This window comes from Rattus norvegicus, chromosome 2, assembly GCF_036323735.1.
Source record: "Rattus norvegicus strain BN/NHsdMcwi chromosome 2, GRCr8, whole genome shotgun sequence".
Classification (NCBI taxonomy): domain Eukaryota; kingdom Metazoa; phylum Chordata; class Mammalia; order Rodentia; family Muridae; genus Rattus; species Rattus norvegicus.
Window position 1 is genome coordinate 229364565 of NC_086020.1, and position 18250 is coordinate 229382814.

General features: G+C 42.7%; 1 protein-coding gene and 1 long non-coding RNA gene across 3 annotated transcripts in view; one reads left to right on the forward strand and one right to left on the reverse strand.

The window, feature by feature from the left end:
- Window positions 1-2650: 2650 nt before the first annotated feature.
- C2h4orf17 (similar to human chromosome 4 open reading frame 17) overlaps window positions 2651-18250 on the reverse strand; it is a 28460-nt gene continuing 12860 nt past the window's right edge. Inside the window, exons 4-9 of one of the 2 annotated variants that reach the window (NM_001134579.2) lie at window positions 16134-16198; window positions 9224-9367; window positions 8074-8155; window positions 6910-7111; window positions 5003-5046; window positions 2651-3044 (exon numbers count right to left, since the gene is read on the reverse strand). In NM_001134579.2, coding sequence (NP_001128051.2) covers window positions 2854-3044; window positions 5003-5046; window positions 6910-7111; window positions 8074-8155; window positions 9224-9367; window positions 16134-16198 — 728 coding nt within the window. In that variant the 3' untranslated portion in view covers window positions 2651-2853. The remainder of the gene's footprint in view (window positions 3045-5002; window positions 5047-6909; window positions 7112-8073; window positions 8156-9223; window positions 9368-16133; window positions 16199-18250) is intronic. The other variant, XM_063282226.1, reaches the window with a different exon arrangement.
- LOC134485979 (uncharacterized) lies at window positions 3043-4050 on the forward strand. The gene is made up of 2 exons (XR_010064457.1): window positions 3043-3706; window positions 3774-4050. It is a non-coding gene; the product is annotated as an uncharacterized LOC134485979 (long non-coding RNA).

Consider the following 18250-nt stretch of genomic DNA (forward strand, 5'->3'; position numbering starts at 1 on the left):
TACCTGGCAGGTTAGAGGCCATATCTGACACTAGGGGACTAGTGGTCCCACTTGTCCCATCTGGGTCTTCCCATTTGTCTTAGGTAATAAACGCTCAGGAGAGACCATCTACTCCCATCACTTGAGGTCCTTGAAGGAGGGTCCAATGTGAAGGGATCTTGGTTTGTCTTAGGATGGTCTTATCCACTCTCGTGTCCATTAGGCATTTAGAACTTCTATTTTCTATTTTTATTGAAAGCTTAGGGTGAGATTTCTCTAAAATGGTTGTGACCCAGTGGAATTGTGGGTCTTCCCCTCTTACTGATGGGGTTGAGGGTTGGTAGGGGTTTTTCTGTCTTGACCATATTTAAATTTGCAGTCCTTTTTCTAGTGGAAGCCCTTCCTTCACTGGAAGCAGATGTAGGCATTTTAAGGGCAGTTGGACAATTCTGGGGGCAGTTCCATTTCTGGTGTCTAGTTTCCCCACATTTAACACACTTTGAATTGGACCATGTTGTGGCTGCTAAGGCTTGGGAAAGAGAGGGATCCTGGTAGGAAGAAGTCCCAATGCCATGAGTAGCCACAATTCATACATCATAATGTTCATCCTTTAGTCCTTGGCATGCCTGTCTGTGTTCTGGGTCATTCCTTCCCAAATAAGAGTGTTTAAAAACATCACCTTGGCTGTAGGATCTGTTATTTTTCTAAGCTGGCTTGTATTCTTAGTATAAAATCTGTGAGGGTCTCCATATGTTTTTGTTTTAGCAAAGTTAATGAGGAGGCATCACCAGGTCTGGTGGGCAAGGGGTTAGATAGTCCCAGACCTGGAGCATATATAGAGGGCCCTGTTCAAAGCAGCCAGCAGAGAGTACAGCCTGTGGAACTCTCGTACAGAGAAGTCACCCTGACGCAAGAGTTGGTCATAATTCCAAGTTATTAACTGAATGGGAAGGTCTTGCCCTTTTGTTGTGGCCCTAGTTTGTTTGTTTTCTATCCTGCTTCTGGCATTCATCTCTAAACAGAACTTCCCATTATACAAACAAAGAGGCCTTTCTAGTCCTGGGGGCCCAGGGGATTATCATTCCCCAGGCTTTGTGAAACAGATTTTGTCCAGTGGGCGTTGAGTCCGTCCTCACAGATGGCCTGGCACAATTCTTTTAGATCTGTTCCTGGGAGGGAGTACCAAGCCAGTGGTCTTTGCCCTGTTGCTTGGGTATTCATAGGAAAGGTCTCTGCAGGTGGAGCATCAGGTCCCCGACCATTGTTGCTGAGGCTGCTGCCATTGTGGCTGGGGTGACTGGGGATAGTTGTTCCTGGGGTCCCTGATGTTGTGTTTTATGAAAAGATAAGGAAAGAAGGAATAGGTTTGATGGAGGTGTAGCCAGGCGTGGGGGAAAGGGTGCCTCTTCGGGCCCATGCTGAGGCATCTCTTACCCCTGAGGGACCAGCCATAGGATAGAATAGTTTATTCAGGGTATGAGGAAGAGAGTTGAGAGAAAGGGATGGAGGGAGGGAGGGAGGGAGGGAGGGTGGGAGGGAGGGAGAGAGAGAGAGAGAGAGAGAGAGAGAGAGAGAGAGAGAGAGAGAGAGGCAAACTTCTTTTATAATGAGTCAGGCACACTTTGCTGCTGCCAGGTAACTGTGGGGCAGAGCCTAGACTAAATGCAAACACTACCTATACATTTAAAACAAGAAGAAAAAGCTAAGTAACTGGAGAGAGGAAATCAAATCTGAAAGTAAGCCCCTTACCCACTGAGCCATCTCCCCAGATCCTTATTAATCTGGATAAGAGACCCCCAGTGCGATCATGAGAGTCTTTAAAAGAAACAGGCAGAAGAGTGTCAGATTGCTTTCTCACAGGAAGCGAACAATTTGATTAGCTATTGCTCTCTTTCAAGACAGAAAAGGGCCATGGGTGAAGGAGTGTGGATTCTGTAGAAAATAAAAAACAAGCTCTTCCCAGGACTTCCCAAAGGAAAATCACTTCATTTTCTTTTTAGACCAGCCCACATCTCTGCCTCTAGAATTGTAATAGAATGGAATTGTATTGCTAAGTTTGTAATACTGTCACAGCAACCGTAGAAAATTTAGTCCTTTCCTCTGGTCTAACTTTCTCCTGTCATCTGGTTACAATTGGCACTGATACCCTGGACCACTGAGCTGCAAGGTGGAAGGATCCCACACCTCCAACCAACAAGCAGTGCAAAGTAGCCACTAAGTGAGAGCATGAACCTCAGACTCCTCAATTAAGACATAAACCCTGTTACACTTGAACCTCAGCATGTCAGAACTGTATACTAAACGAATAAGAGTTGTATCCCAAGAGTAGTTAATTACACACACACACACACACACACACACACACACACACACATTCTATATTAAATTAACATCTACCATTGGCAATGAGTGAAAATAAACTCCTCTCTGGTTCATGAATTTAAAGATAACTTTTACATTTTTTTCTTTTTGGAGGAGAGATAAGAATTTCTCCATAATGGTCCCCAAACATGGAAACATTGTAGGTTGCCAAAATTGGCTCAAATGTTAAAATTCTCAAGCTCTTTTCCCCGACTCTAAGTTTGGATTCAGCACTTAATTCTGATTATGGATGGTTTTCTGGGACTGGCCCTATGTTTAAGTACAAATATTATTAGTACAGGAGAGGAAATGACATTTAAATAAGTGTATTTATTCTACAAATATTACAACTACAAATAGAAATAGTCTTCATTAATATTTATTTCTAGCATTATATGTAAGTGTTTTTGAGACTTACATGTGCCACCAGATAGAGGACTGTTTGGTCATTTTTAAACTACGTTGATGTTCTGTCAGTGTGAAGTCCACTTTTGTGAAAGGACCACCTAGTGTTCACTTCTCCCTTCCATGTGTTAAGGGATAGAGTGCTCTCTGAGGGCTGTAGCCTTGCACACTCCTTACTGACATTGGTCTTGCTGATCTGCTCTCCTGAGTGTTGGGCTTGAAAGGAGACTTTGGATTGTTGAAATATTCTGTAACAGGCAATTTCTTATTTCTTCTTATAAACAGTGGGGTCTCAGCTCCTGAAATAGAAAAGCAATCTAAGTAAGATCATAGTCAAAAGATTGAATATAACTTCTGCCTTGTTTTATTATTGAATGGTGTGGGGTTAAGAACAAAACAAACATGGAGGTTAGATGAATCAAAACACTCAAGAGTCACAATAGTCTAGTCCCTGTCTTTACCATGTCTCCTTCAGTGAGATTTTGTGCTAACATATGCAGCCTTAGAGATGTTGGTGGGAATGATTTAGAGTTGTGATGTGTGAGGGTATTGGGGCAATGATTGAACAGTGAGATAAAAGGACCTGTTATCCCAGCCAGTGAAGCAAGAGCACAGACAAGCATCTTAGAACAATCTAACCACACTGCTTAGACCTCAAAGCCTACACAGTCCTACCTAACACAGTGCAGGTCTGGAGATGCTGAATGCCAAACGTGGAGAGTAGTAGAAGTGAAAGACCCCAGCTTAGCAGCAGTAACGCCATTTTGCAAGGCTGTACTTAAGATGACTGGTTCAGAGAAAGGTTAGAACACTGAGTACACAGCGGTTGCCAAGCAAGATGTGTTTGGTTGAAGGCCTGGCAACAGGACGACTGCGGTTGAACACCTGACAATGAGAAAAGCCCTGGGAGAGGTCCCACACCCTGGTGGGGGGGCCAAGTCAGCCGTTATGTTCCAAGAAGGTAGCTAGGAAACTTGCCCCCGGGATGAACCCTTGGGGGGCCGAGTCAGCCGTTATGTTCCAGAAAGGTAGCTAAGAAACTTGCCCCCGGGCTGAACCCTTGGGGGGCCAAGTCAGCAGCTAAGAAACTTGCCCCCGGGCTAAACCCTTGCCACATTAGAATCCACCAATTATATCCCTGTAACCATGCATCTGCTTCTGTATGCTTGCTTCTGCTCCCCAGAATCCTATAAAAAGCCCATCCTTGGTTCCGTGGGGCGCGCCAGTCCCCCGAGTGACTGAAGCGCCCGCAGGTGCCTGTGCCTGTGTATCCCGACAATAAACCAAATCCTCTTGCTGATTGCATCCTGTGGTGTCTCGGTCTGGTCTTTAGAGTTGGAGGGTCTCCATCCCGAGGGAAAGTTCTCCCTGAGAGCTTTTCAGAAGGATCTGGAGATTCTTATTTGAAAGCTTATGTGTCTAGGCAGGGTAAACCTGTGCGTGGGCTGTCAGGAAGACTTACAGTTGACTAGAAACCATCATGTAATACTGTGGTCCTAGAGTGAGGAATCGGAGAGGCCAGGAGGAAAGAGGCAGGATTGCTTTCCGATCGTAGCTTCACTTGCTGCTAACATACAGAGCCACTTTAGGGTGTGGTGAACTCTATGGGCAAGTGATGGGGTGTAGAGGGACCCTAAGGAATTCTACGGGATATACCTCTCATCCCTGGTCAAAAGAAACTTGGAGAAAGAAGACAGTCTTTGTTGTTTTTGTTGTTTGTTTGTTTAATTTGAGGCCTGTGAACATTCTTGACAGTTCTCTGTTATCCTCCAAAGAGGCCTCTGTTGGACTATTGAGGACCCATGTAGGGCTTCTTAGGACCATTGGGTCTTCCTGGTCTCAACTTCAGGCTGGTATAGGGCTTCTGACTGGGGCACATTGTTTTCCAGCTGCCTCACGGGTACCTGCTTGGCATTGATGCAGCTGTATTCTTTTCACTTGGCTGATTTTCTTTATTGTGAAATCATTTAGATACTGACAGTTAAGCTGTAGAGTTAACCTGTAATCACTGTCTCTGTGTGGGTCAACGATCTTGTCCACTTGCACCTCCTATGTCTGACTGTGTTTTTAGGGTGCTTTGTCCCCAAAGACACATTTCTGTCAGATTCATCTCAATGCAAAACTGAGCAGAAGCATTTCTGAGGAATTGGAGCTGGAAACCAATGTTAAACCTTACTGTTTTCCCTTTAGAAGCATAGATCTTTAGCACTAACGGATTTCCTTATACCATCTGCAATAGCTACAAATTGAACTTAACCTTTTGATGCCATCTTGTTTCCTTCGGATCCTTGACTTGTCATTCTAAATCAATTGGAGAAAGAAAAACAATTTGAGAGATAGCAATAGACTACAGTGTCACCAAGCTAATAAGGGCTTTCTTAAACACAGTATTCCCCGATGCTTGCTTTAAATACTTAACCAGTGACAACTTAACCTTGAGCAAATACCCAGCAGGCCTGTCATAAGCCACTCAATTGAAGAGATCAGCTCTTACCATATCCTACTTTCTGACTCTATGGATACGTAATGGTGCAGACAAGTTAGGATGTGTACTTTTCAAAGTAACATACTGTCCTTATCACATTATTTCTGTGACTTTACATTTAATCCAACTCTTAAACTTTTAATTTTAAACCAACAAAATTTTCTCTCCCAGCCTCGAGTATTCCTTCAACATGGTGTGTGTGTGTGTGTGTGTGTGTGTGTGTGTGTGTGTGTGTGTGTTTATTTTGTTTGTTGTTTGTGCAGGGTCTTGCTATGTTGTCCAGGTTAGCTTTAAATTTGCAAAATTCTTGTATCATCTCCTCAGAGCTGAGATTCTAGATGCATACCACACCTCGCTCTGTTTTTCTTTTATTACAGTTGCATGGTTTAATTGCATACTTCTTTGAAAATAGTTTGCAAATGGCTTAGTAATTATGTTACCCTCTGGAACTTCCAGGAATAGATCAGTGACAATCAGTTGAAGCCATTTATTCTTATCTTCAGTGCTTTACATTAAAATCATCCCTGTATAATAGTAGCATTTAACAAAATATGCAAAAGAGCCATAACACAAATAATAGTTTCAATTTCTGTTATGGTTTGCGTATTTAAGCCTTTGTAAAGCCCCCGGGGCTGGAAAGATGGTTGAGGAAGCTCACAGACTTCTGGAGGACCCAAGTTTGCTTCTCAACACCCATGCCAAGAAGCTCACAACCGTCTATGACTCAGCTATAGGGTAATCTGCTGCCCTCTTCACACACACACACACACACACACACACACACACTTAACAACAACCTTAAAATGCCTTATTTTTTTCCTAGATTTCTAGATGTCTAGTCTTACTTAGTGAAAAGGGCATTTTCCTAAAAAAAAAAAAAAAAAAAAAAAAGTTATTATTGGCTAAAGAACACAACCTTTGCCAACATGTTCTAAACAGTGCAACTAAGATCAACTTTGTTTACACGTGTAAAAATGGAAGAAAACAATTCCATATGTGCAGTCACTTGCTGGGTGGAGTTGAGACTTAGAACCTCAGTAGTTGAAAAAAAAAGCATGAAGTCTTTGTTACAGAGGTCCCCGGATGGCTTCCAGATGGAATCACCTGGTGGCTTCTGTAGTTAATCACTTGGTAGTTTCTGTTAGCATTTTGTCTAAGCTCCACCCCACAGTTACCTGGCCACAGACAGGTGTGTCTGACTCACTATAAAAGGGGCTGCTTGCCCCGCCTCTCTTGCTCTTGCCTTTCTGTTCCTGCTCTCTCCTCATTCTCTTCCCCCTCTTCTCTTTTCTCTCCTCTTCTCTCTCCTTTCTTCTCTCCTCTCTCCTCTCTTCTCCTCTCCTCTTCTCTTCTCTTTTTTCCCTTCTCTTTCCCCTCCCCTCCCCTCCTCTCCTTCTCCCCTTCCTCCTCCTCCTCCTTCTTCTTCTCTCTTTCTCTTTCTCTCTCTCTCTCTCTCTCTCTCTCTCTCTCTCTCTCTCTCTCTCTCTCTGTCCTTCTACTACCCTCTTAACTGCCCTCCACATGCCCTGAATAAACTCTATTCTATACTATACCTTTTTGTGGCTGGTCCATGAGGGGGGGGATGCCTCAGAATGGGTCCTCAGAGCACCCCCTTCCCCCACACCTGACCCACCTCCCTCTGTATTGTTATAAGCACGTCAGTTTCTGTGTTTAATCACCTGAGAGGCTGATGCTCTTCTCTAGATTCATGCAGCGCTTTCAGCTTGGCATGTGAGTTTTGCAGCAGTTTGGTTGTGGGTGTTACAGAGGTGGGTGACTTCCTGGACTCTGCAGCTGGCTCTGGGGTGTTCACTCTGTGGCGAGTCAATAGGTTTATCTCAGATAGTTCAGAATGAATCAGAGCTGATAACCACTCCTTTTCTGATTTGGAAAAGAAAAAGAAAGAAAAGGTTGGAGAGCATGGGTTACTGCTATTATTGTCCCATTGACTAGAAGCCCGTCACCATCACACATTTATGTCATTTCAACTTCCATTGTGATGTATGCATGGATGCACTCATCCGCATCCCCTCACACACACACAGCCACACACGTATACACACATACAGTTTTAAAAGAAGGAGTTATTTGGGTAATTTATTAAATGTCATATTCTTTTAAAAGCCTCCCCCTCCAAAATAAACAGAAATTTGCCCCAGGCCCTTTCCAATTAAAAGGTAGTCTTGAACTCTACAGCAAGGCACTGTTTTTCCAAAATGCTCCCTATTCTCCAAGCATGTCCCCCACACCAACATCACCCATTGGCATCACCCAGGAACATGTCACGAAAGCAGATTGTTGGAGCCCCTGTAGGAGGTTTTTGGCTCGATTTGATGATCAGCTAGTTTGAGGACATCTGCTGTGTGCTGAGTGGATTGCCCTGCCTGGGAATGGTGTTTTCATGACATGCACTAGGGAAGCCCATAGGAGCCCAAGAGACAACCGTGTCATTAGCTAAGATTAAGTGATCATAGCTACTAGGACTCTGAAACATGCTGCCTCCACACCAAGGAAGGAAACAAGCCTGCACTCAGACATCACAGCAGGCTTGGGATGTGTTCATGGAGAGCCCGGCGGTTCCCACAGCAAGGAGGAGATGTTGAAACCAGCCTTCGCAGAGAATGCACATTTCCTATTACTCTATTGAATTCAGTTTGAGATACACTACCTTGGTTCCCTGAAGAGCCAGCATACAGGCCCACAAGGACACTGGGAAGGCTCTCTGGGCAAATAACTTTTGCAAGATTTATTTGCAAATGTCAAGGAGGCAGCTTCAGTTTGGCATATTCATCATCTGACCATAACCTGAGGTCAGGGCCCACAAACGACTGTCTTCACCTCACCTTTGTTACTTGCTTGAAGCAGCCAGTCCAGAACCTCTGTCAGAGAATCAGTATGTAAAATGTCACAGAGCTTCAACAGGATCTGACAGGGAACATTAGAGTCACATCGTGAGGAAGAGCATCCATTGTACCAGGCCCACGAGGTTTCCTTCTCTTTCCTTAGAAGCTTATCTCCCCACAAGTCTCTCTGTACATGACACTCTGGGATCCATTTCAGACAGTGCAAAGGTGGGTCACAGAAACCATCACCAGTACAAGTGATGTGTGCTGTTTGTCTGCTGGGTCTGTCCAGTTCTACTGTCTGCCAGGAGCAATTCATTTCAGGAAGTAGACCCCTTATGGAGGCTTGAGGTAAGGCGGGGTGGGGGAGGCTCTAGCAGGAATCTGTTGGTCACAGAAGTCACCCATTTGGCTGCTACTCTCCTTAGTGTGTCTCAGAGGGTGTGGATCGAGCTAGAGGTGCCTCAGTTCTATGAATACAGTGTTGACCAATTGAGACAGGAGTCAAAATCCCTTCCGTTAGTGAGAAACCAGCTTCTGGGAGCTTCTGGGAGGGGAGCTTGCTTGCTTTTTTTTTTTTTTTTTTTTTTTTTTTTCAAGTTTCCCTGCAGCTAAGAACCTTTCCCTGTCACACTATCCTTCCCTTTTAAGGAAGAGAACTCTGAGATGAGAGCATTTTACAGATGGCATTCCGCTGTCATCGGTGTGCAGGTTTCTACCGAGAAGTCAGCAGTCACGGTAGCACCCTGTGCAATGTATCTTCTTTCTCTAGTTTTCAGCAGTTGGATTGCAGTGCTCAGAGGTGATCTACTCTGAGTTTATCTTTCTTAGGTCTGAGTTTCTGTCAACTTTAGGAGAATATTAGCCTCTCACTGTTCCCATAACTTATATGCTCTAATCTGTACTGCTTCTGGGACTCCTGTTACACAAATCTGTGGTTACTCAACATATTCTCATGGCTCCATAAGGCTTGTTTATATTTGTGTATCTAGTTTAGTTTGGATAGTTTTTAGTTGCTCTTGTTTAAATGCATTAATATTTATGTATCTAGAGAAAGTGTGTGTGTGTGTGTGTGTGTGTGTGTGTGTGTGTGTGTGTGTGTGTGCTCATGCTATTTCTCAACTGATGATTGAAGAAACCTGCCTCTCACCTTTATCTCCTGATCCAGGTAGTTAGGTATGCACACAGTGTTTTCATTCCTGTTGATTCTGGTGTTCATCACATCTGAGGACGGGGAGGCAGCCCCAGAGCACATCCTTGAGGCTACTAGTGGCTTTTTAGGTTTATATTCATCCTAAATCAAAGAGGCGGTATGATTGGCGTGCAGTTTTACATATGCAATTTCTACCAAACTAAATGTAATTAGACTAATAAGATGCTTTTGGCTTTGCTTAAATTACATTTATTTATTTAACTCTCTGCGTGTGTGTGTGTGTGTGTGTGTGTGTGTGTGTGTGTATGTATGTGTGTGTGGTGTGTGTGTATGTGTGTGTGGTGTGTGTGTGTATGTGTGTGTATGTGTGTGTGTATGGTGTGTGTGTATGGTGTGTGTGTATGTGTGTGTGTGTGTGTGTGGTGTGTGGTGTGTGTGTGTATGTGTGTGGTGTGTGTATGTGTGTATGTGTGTGGTGTGTGTGGTGTGTGTGTATATGTGTGTGTGTGTGTGTGTGTGTGTTTGAGAGTTTTGCTTGCTCAGGAACATGGCACAGTACATGTTTGGTCACAGGACAACTTTCAGATGTAATTCTTGCCTTAAACCCTGTGAGTCCTGGGTGTCTACCACAGGTCATCAGGATTGGCAGCAAATGCCTTTATACACAGCCCCATCTCACATGCCAGAGAAACATTTTTCTTTAAGAAGAGAACCACGGGGGTTGGGGATTTAGCTCAGTGGTAGAGCGCTTGCCTAGGAAGCGCAAGGCCCTGGGTTCGGTCCCCAGCTCCGAAAAAAAGAACAAAAAAAAAAAAAAAAGAAGAAGAAGAAGAAGAAGAAGAAGAAGAAGAAGAAGAAGAAGAGAACCACAATGCTAATAATTCAAAGTGTCCTTTAAACTCTATCAAACATATGTGTTTGGAGACAAAACATGATTCACGTTGGTTGAAATCACTTAAAGCTCCTGATGAGACTCTAGATAATAGTTTAAATGTTGTTTGTATACTGTTTTCCAGGCAGCAATGAACTCCTACCCCAATAGGATATGTTTTGAGCTAGGAAGATTTCTTTTATCACCAGGATATCGAGAAGATCTGTGTTCTGTCTATGAAGAGACTTCACTATGTGGGCTGTACATCCTTGCTCTGCTAAGAGCTGGAGACGTAGAATTAGGAACTAATTTTCTTCTCTTTATTAGTGGAAGAAGCAATAGAAATGCCTGTGGTGGGGTGGGCTAGAAATATAGCCTGCAGTTTAAGCAATGGTAACAATACAAGATGAGGACTTTATGTCCAAAAGAGATAAAAAAAGCCTTGGATCTCTGTGAGTTCCAGGAAGGCTTTTCAACCACCTTCAGCTGTGGTTAATATTGACCAGCACACCAAGTATGATGGTTTGTATATGCTTGAGCCAGGAGTTGTGGCCTTGTTGGAGTAGGTGTGTCACTGTGGGTTTGGGCTTTAATACCCTAGTCCTAGCTGCCTAGAAGACTGGCTTCTAGCAGCCTTCAAATGAAGATGTAGAACTCTCAGCTTCTCCTGCACCATGCCTGCCTGGATACTGCCATGCTCCTGCCTTGATGATAATGGACTGAACTTCTGAACCTGTAAGCCAGCCCCAATGTTGTCCTCTAAGCATTGTCTTGATCATGGTGTCTGTTCACAGCAGTAAACCCTGAGACACCAAGCTAATGAAGTAATGAGTCGACCTGGACTTGAGATGACTGGAATGATAAGAAACAAGATTAACTGCTGGCAGTTGTAAGAGGAAAGCTGCGTCACATGCAGACTCTCACTGAACACTTCTCATGCACACACTTCATGGGAATGGAGAAGAGTGGTACACATCTTGCTTCTCCCCCACCCCACCCCCATTGAACATAACTGAAATGCCTGGAGTTTTAACAAATAAGTCGAAGAATCAGAATGTATAAAACAACAAGGATTTCACAGGTTTACAGTTAAAGGAAGGTGAGGAGCCAGAAGTTGGTTAGATGCACTAGATAGTTTTACCTTGAGATCACTGGATGATAATGAAAAACAAGAACTTGTCTTTTTAACATCCTGAAACTGTCTGAAAGACAGATTTCAAAGCTCTGGGTCCAAAAAGGACCACCCAAGGACTCTATCTACAGAGGGCCCAAAGAGGACCACCCAGGACTCCATCTACAGAGTGCTCAAAGAGGACCACCCAAGGACTCCATCTACAGAGTGCTCAAAGAGGACCACCCAAGACTCCATCTCCAGAGTGCTCAAAGAGGACCACCCAAGACTCTATCTCCAGAGTGCCCAAAGAGGACCACCCAAGGACTCCATCTACAGAGTGCTCAAAGAGGACCACCCAAGGACTCCATCTACAGAGTGCTCAAAGAGGACCACCCAAGGACTCCATCTACAGAGTGCTCAAAGAAGACCACCCAAGGACTCCATCTACAGAGTGCTCAAAGAGGACCACCCAAGGACTCCATCTACAGAGTGCTCAAAGAAGACCACCCAAGGACTCCATCTCCAGAGGGCCCAAAGAGGACCACCCAAGGACTCCATCTCCAGAGGGCTCAAAGAGGACCACCCAAGGACTCCATCTCCAGAGGGCTCAAAGAGGATCACCCAAAGACTGCATCTCAAGATGATGGTGGCCCAGTTGTGCAACAATCTCTGAATAAGATCAGCGAGATATGGTAGAGACAAGACATTTATAATTCCTGATGAAATGTTAACATTTATTCTTGGGGAATATGAGCAGAACTTGTAAGCCTGGAGGGAAACACATTGTTCCAGCTAGCTTTATGTCAATTTGAATCAAACTATAGTTATTTGAAAGGAAGGAATATCAATTGAGAAAATGCCTCTGTAAGATCCAGCTGTAAGGCATTTTCTTAGTAAGTGATTGATGGGGAAGGACCCAGTGCATGTGGGTGGTGTCATCCCTGACCTAGTGGTCCTGGGTTCTATAAGAAAGCAGACTGAGCAAGCCATGAGGAGCAAGCCAGTAAGCAGCACCCCTCCATGGGTTCTGCATCTGTGCCTGCCTCCAGGTTCCTGCCCTGTTTGGGTTCCTGCCTTCACCCCTCTTGATGAACTGTGAGGAAAATCAACCCTTTCCTTCCCAAGTGGTTTTGGCTCATGGTGTCTCATCACAGCCATGATGACCTTAACTAGGACATACATCAAGGGAGAAAGGCACAGAGTTGTAATATTAGGGACCAGAAGACAAACAAATGTACAGGGGTAAAATCATGGAAGAATGTTTTTTGTGTACAAATGTATTCGTAAATCCTAAAAGTTAAGTGAAATAGACAAATTTCTTTTTTAAAAAAATGCAAGTTGCCTAAGATCACAAAAGGCAGCATAAAAAGCAAATCTCTATCTGTGAAACAAAAGAAATGAATTTCCAGTTTAAAACTTGGACTGGAGGGAAGCTGCAAGCCTAGCTAGCTGTACTGGAGAATTTTAGCCATCAGCTCAGATCACCTAGAAGATTAAAGAGAGTTCCCAACCAACTGAATGGCTCCTACATTGTCCTGAGGGCAAACCAGAAAGAAAGACATAAGAAAACTACAACTTTTCACAAACAAGGACATAAGAATATTAAACAGCATTTTTATAAACCGTAATATTGAAAATAACAACACACTGTACAAAGTCAGTTTGTTAACCCAGAATGCAAGGACGGTTTAATACTGGGAAACTGGCCTATGCAAGGCACTACATTCATACCCTAGTATCTCAAAAGCAGAAAAGTCGATTGGCAAACTCATCCTCCATGTCTGACCAAGTGTGGAAACAAGAAGGAGCTGCCACGTGGTCATCCGAGCAGACGGAACCAACACTGCCCTTCGCAGTGGAAGGCTAGGGGTCGAGTATAAGGCGAGGAGGATGCCGGCTCCAGTTGCTTCTAATTAACACACACCAGCAGTTCAGCCACCACAGTAAAGCATAACAGAGATGTGCAGTGTGCACATTTAAACATTATAGAAAAATTAGAAATTTAGGCCTTACCAAAATTAATAATTTTTGGAGAAGACATTGAAACAGAAAGACAAGATTTAGACTTAAAGAAAACATCTGCAAAAAAAAAAAAAAGAGTGGAAAAGTGGAAAAGGACTATGTAGGAAGCTTTCATATCACAATTACAGAACAGCCAGCAATTCAACTTTAAAGACAGGCAAATGATTTGAACACCTGAAAGGTTGCACAAATGACAGGGAAGGAGAGGAAAGCTGCCATCTTCATCTTTTGAGAGGAAAATCGAAAGTAAATCCACACAACTAACCACCACCAGCCCCTGGATTAGCAGGCTTTGCTTGGGTTTTAAGGCAGCCAGACTTCAGCCTCCTTGTGTTAGGACGGCTACTGCAACTGCACTTCACTTCCATTAGCTAAAAACTAGAACCTATCAGACTGCATTTAAGGAGAGAGTGGAGGAAAGGAAACCCAGATGCTGCTAAGGGACTGGTACGTGAAAAACAGCTGGGCCATTCTTTAAAATGTGGCTACAAAACCACTGTAAGTGTACCTGCAGGTATTGACCTGGAGGGAAGCAATGACAAAAGCATATAAAGATTGTGTGTGCTCATCATAGCTTGGTAAGAAGACGGGCATGACCCAATGCCCATCAACATGTGACTTCAACCTGAGAGGAAACGGATCTCTTGGCACTAAAAATCCCGAGTCCCTTGGCCTTAAGAATCAGCATAGCTGATTGATGGGTGAGAGACCAGCCCAATGTAGGTGGTGCCATCCTGGTTCAAGTGATCCTGGGATCTATAAGAAACCAGGATGAGTAAGCCCTAAGAAGCAAGCCAGTAAGTAACATCCCTTCATAGCCTCATCATCAGCTCCTACCTCTAGGTTCCTGCCCTGCTTGAATTCCTGCCCTTATTTCCCTCAGTGATGTTACCTGGAAGTGTAAGCTGAAATGAACCCTTTCCTCCCAAGTTGCTTTGGTAGTGGCGCTTTATCAGCAATAGCATGGCATAGCAATAAAACAGCAGCTGGCCAATTCATCTCCTCGTCAGTCAAAGGGAGATGATGAGGAAACGAAGATGTGAACGTTCACCAAGGGATTCCTTTGTGTCAAACAAGATAGCAGCTTTTTCACTGGGCTCCCACTGCTTTTACACTCAATGTTCCCTAGAATCAAACATTTCAAATATAGTCCTGATCTTACTATGACCTCCACTAAAATCCCCAAGCTTCTTAAGAGTGGCTAGATGAAAGTTAACATTCTCAGTCTCTCTGGTTCCAAGGCCATATCTCTCTCACCTTCATACATCTAGATCACAACTGTCCAAGAAATCAACCATCTCACACCCTCTGCTTTTGCTCACATAAGTTCTTATTAAAATTGTTTTGAGTTTTCTCATTAATTTATGAAGGACTGATATCTTAAAGCTATCGATTGACACTTTCTATCCTAGGACCACACTATACCTCTTTATTGATTCCAGCCTTCTTTATGACATTCAGCAATATGGTTTGCCTTCATATAAATAAGCCTGTTAAATTTCTAGTTATTGCTCAATAGCTTTTTTCCTCTTTTTGACATCATTGTTACTATTATGAATCAGATCTTTCACATAGCACATTTTCTAATTACGTGTTTCCGGTCAATAGCAATGCTATTTTCTCCTTGTGTTCATCTTATGTCCAGAAATCTTACTGAACACTCCTTGTCACATCAAATATCTTCAGATGAGTCTCATGAATTTTCTAAACAGCCAGCCAGTCATCTATAAATCATGACTTTTTGGTTCAATCAAGTGTGGTGAATTCATCCTAAAGATATTGAGGCATTGGGGTTGGGGATTTAGATCAGCGGTAGAGCACTTGCCTAGCAAGCGCAAGGCCCTGGGTTCGGTCCCCAGCTCCGAAAAAAAGAAAAAAGAAAAAAAAAAAGATATTGAGGCATTTCCTCAGATCCAGCAGCTCATTAACAAATAGTGTCAGAGACTCAAATGCCAATGAACCTCAGGTCAACACTTTATGGTAATTTGTTTAGCTGTATATGGGTTAAAGGTTATAACACTTCCCTTGCTTACCTCACAATAGTTTATATGTTAATTCATCTATTCAAAATATCTTTATGTAAAAAGATATGAATTACTTAAGTATTATTATGTTGTTATTATTTTTATTTTACCAGGGAATGTTGTCCTTTCACACTTCTCTACATGTGTGATATACATTGTTCATCTCCCTGTAACTTCTCCCAATCCCTGTTCTCCAATTCCCTGTCCCAATCAGTTTCTCTTATTTATTTCCTTTTGTTTGTTTAGATTTTCAGCTTTTAGTTGTTTAGCTGCTCAGTTTAGTTTTTTTTTTTATTTGTTTAGAATTCAATTAGAATCATCTATATGAACCTGGTTTTTAAACATACCATCAGAGGGTTATGGGCTGAAGATATGTATTTCTCAAAATAGTATAAAAATTCAAATATAAAGCAAATTTGTTTTTTTCACTCAAAAAAAAACCCCAAAAAAACCCAAAAACAATACAAAACAAAACAAAATAATCAGCATAGCAACTTCGGGATATTCTAGAATAATCTTACTGAGTGAAATCTTGAAAGAGAACTCACATGTGGTCTCATTTACACAAAAATTAAAAGTTTTTGCCACCTTAGTGACACAAAGCAGACCAACATTTGTCTTTGGTGGCACTCCTGAGGAAACCCATGGAGTTACACACTCTCCTGTTTTGGGTGCTGTTTCCCTGGGGGAAGGGGGTGCATTTGTATTTGTCAGTGTGCATCAAATTGTGTATTTTGGATATGAACATTTTATATCTCATTAGCTATACTTCAATAGAGATGTAAAATGGTGTGAAAGAGACTTGTGAGAAGCGCCATGAAGGTCAAGGGCCAGGAGTCAGTGTAAGCGACAAAGCGTAGACAGCCAGGTCTTTACCTTCTTATTCACCAAGGGATTGTCTCTGGAAGTTCTGAAGTTATGATTGATTTTTCTAAATGGCTCTGAAAGAAATTGGGAAAATATATTTAAATTAAGTCAAACAGTTCCAAACATGCTTTATGTATTAATTGCTAAAATAGCCTAGTCTATCTAAACTTAAATTAAGGTCAGCTCTGACTGGTGTGTGCACGTGAGGAAACTTGTGCTGTAAAACTGGGTGTGATGATGTCATACAAGTTCATCTATGTTTCTAAAAAGATTCCAGCATCTTATTCCCAGCATAAGATGAAAGCAGATTGCAAACTAGGCTTTCTCCCTCCCTCCTTTTCTCTTTCCCTCCCTCTCTCCCTTTTTCTCTCCCTCCCTCTCTCCCTTTCTTCTCCCTGCCCTATCTCATTCTCACACCACTACCCAGGCTGACCTGTGAACCTTAGCTTCCCAAGTCACTAGAATTACAGGTCTCCTCCAGCAGCCCTTGCTACTCCAGGGTTTCTTGATTCAGTTAAATTGACTGTAAATCAAAATCTTACTGTATGTTCCTACCCATGTCCCTGTCACTTCTGTTTCATAGACAATATGTATGTTTTGTTTGCCCAAAGACAGAAGATTTGCTGGGCTATAGTTGTATTCTTTATTTGTCTCATCTTCTGATCCTATCGCTCATCTATGATCTAACTAAATCCCTTTCAGCCTGAAATCATCCACAGCCTTCCTTGGCTTCCTTTCTACTGATGTGAAGAGAGGTCTTTTCTAAGCAAAGCCATAGTTATGCACCATTTTTTAAAAGTAAACTTTTTGTGCACACTCCCCATAGTAACTAAATTCGTCAGTTCTGTCTGAAGCAAGAGTGTTACCTTGTGGTAATGAACAGAACATTGAACAGAGTCACCAGGCAGAATGTTCTGTTAAGGGTCCCTTGCTGGAAACAGAAACTATTCTGTTTTAAGATAAAATCTAAGTAATATAAGGAACTGAACATCCAATTGCATTGGAAGGACTGGGCTATAAACTTTTGTCTTGAGATCTAGACATCAGATTGACAGCCTGACCAACCTAGGATCACCAAGGAAGACTCAGTAAGGAGTTCTCTAGAGCAGGTTGGCCTGTGGGCATGTCTATGAGGCACTGCCTTGATTGTCTTAGTTGATGTGGTGTAACCCAGCCTGAAAGTGGACAGAACTGGTTTGGTTACTGGACTCTATCATATTAAGAATGCTAGGTGATTTATTTCTTGGTCTTCAATTCTATTCCATTGATCAACCTGTCTGTCTCTGTACCAATACCATGCTGGTTTCTTATCACTATAGCTCTGTAGTGCAGCTTGAGGTCAGGGCTGGTGATTTCCCGCAGAAGTTCTTTTATTGTTGAGGATAGTTTTCACTATCCTGAGACTTTTGTTTTTCCATATGAAATTGAGGACTTCTCTTTTTGTGTCTGTGAAGAATTGTGTTGGGATTTTGATGGGGATTGCATTGAATATGTAGATTGCTTTTGGCAAATCCTACCAATCCATGAGCATGGGAGATCTCTCCATTTTCTGAGATCTTCAATTTCTTTCTTGAGAGACTTGAAGGTCTTGTCATAAAGATCTTTCACTTGTTTGGTTGGAGTTACACCAAGATATTTAATATTATTTGTGACTATTGTGAAGGGTGTTGCTTTCCTATTTTCTTTCTTAGCCCATTTATCGTTTGTATAAAGGAAGGCTACTGATTTGTTTGAGTTAATTTTATATCCAGTTACTTTGCTGAATTCTTCCTGTCTAAAAGAACTGCAGGGACAAAAATGAGAAGAGACTGAGGGAAAAGAGGTCCAGTAAATTGGGACCCATCTCAAGGGAAAGCTCCAAGGTCTGACACTATTACTGATGCTATGGTGTGCTTAGAGACAGGAGCCTAGGGGTTGGGGATTTAGCTCAGTGGTAGAGCTCTTGCCTAGCAAGCGCAAGGCCCTGGGTTCAGTCCTCAGCTCCGAAAAAGAGAAAAAGATAGAGACAGGAGCCTAGCATGACTGCCCTCTGAGAGGCCAAATAAGCACCTGACTGAGAGACACACAGATACTTACACTCAATCATTTAACTGAAGTTGGGGACCCCCTGTGAATTAGAGAATGGC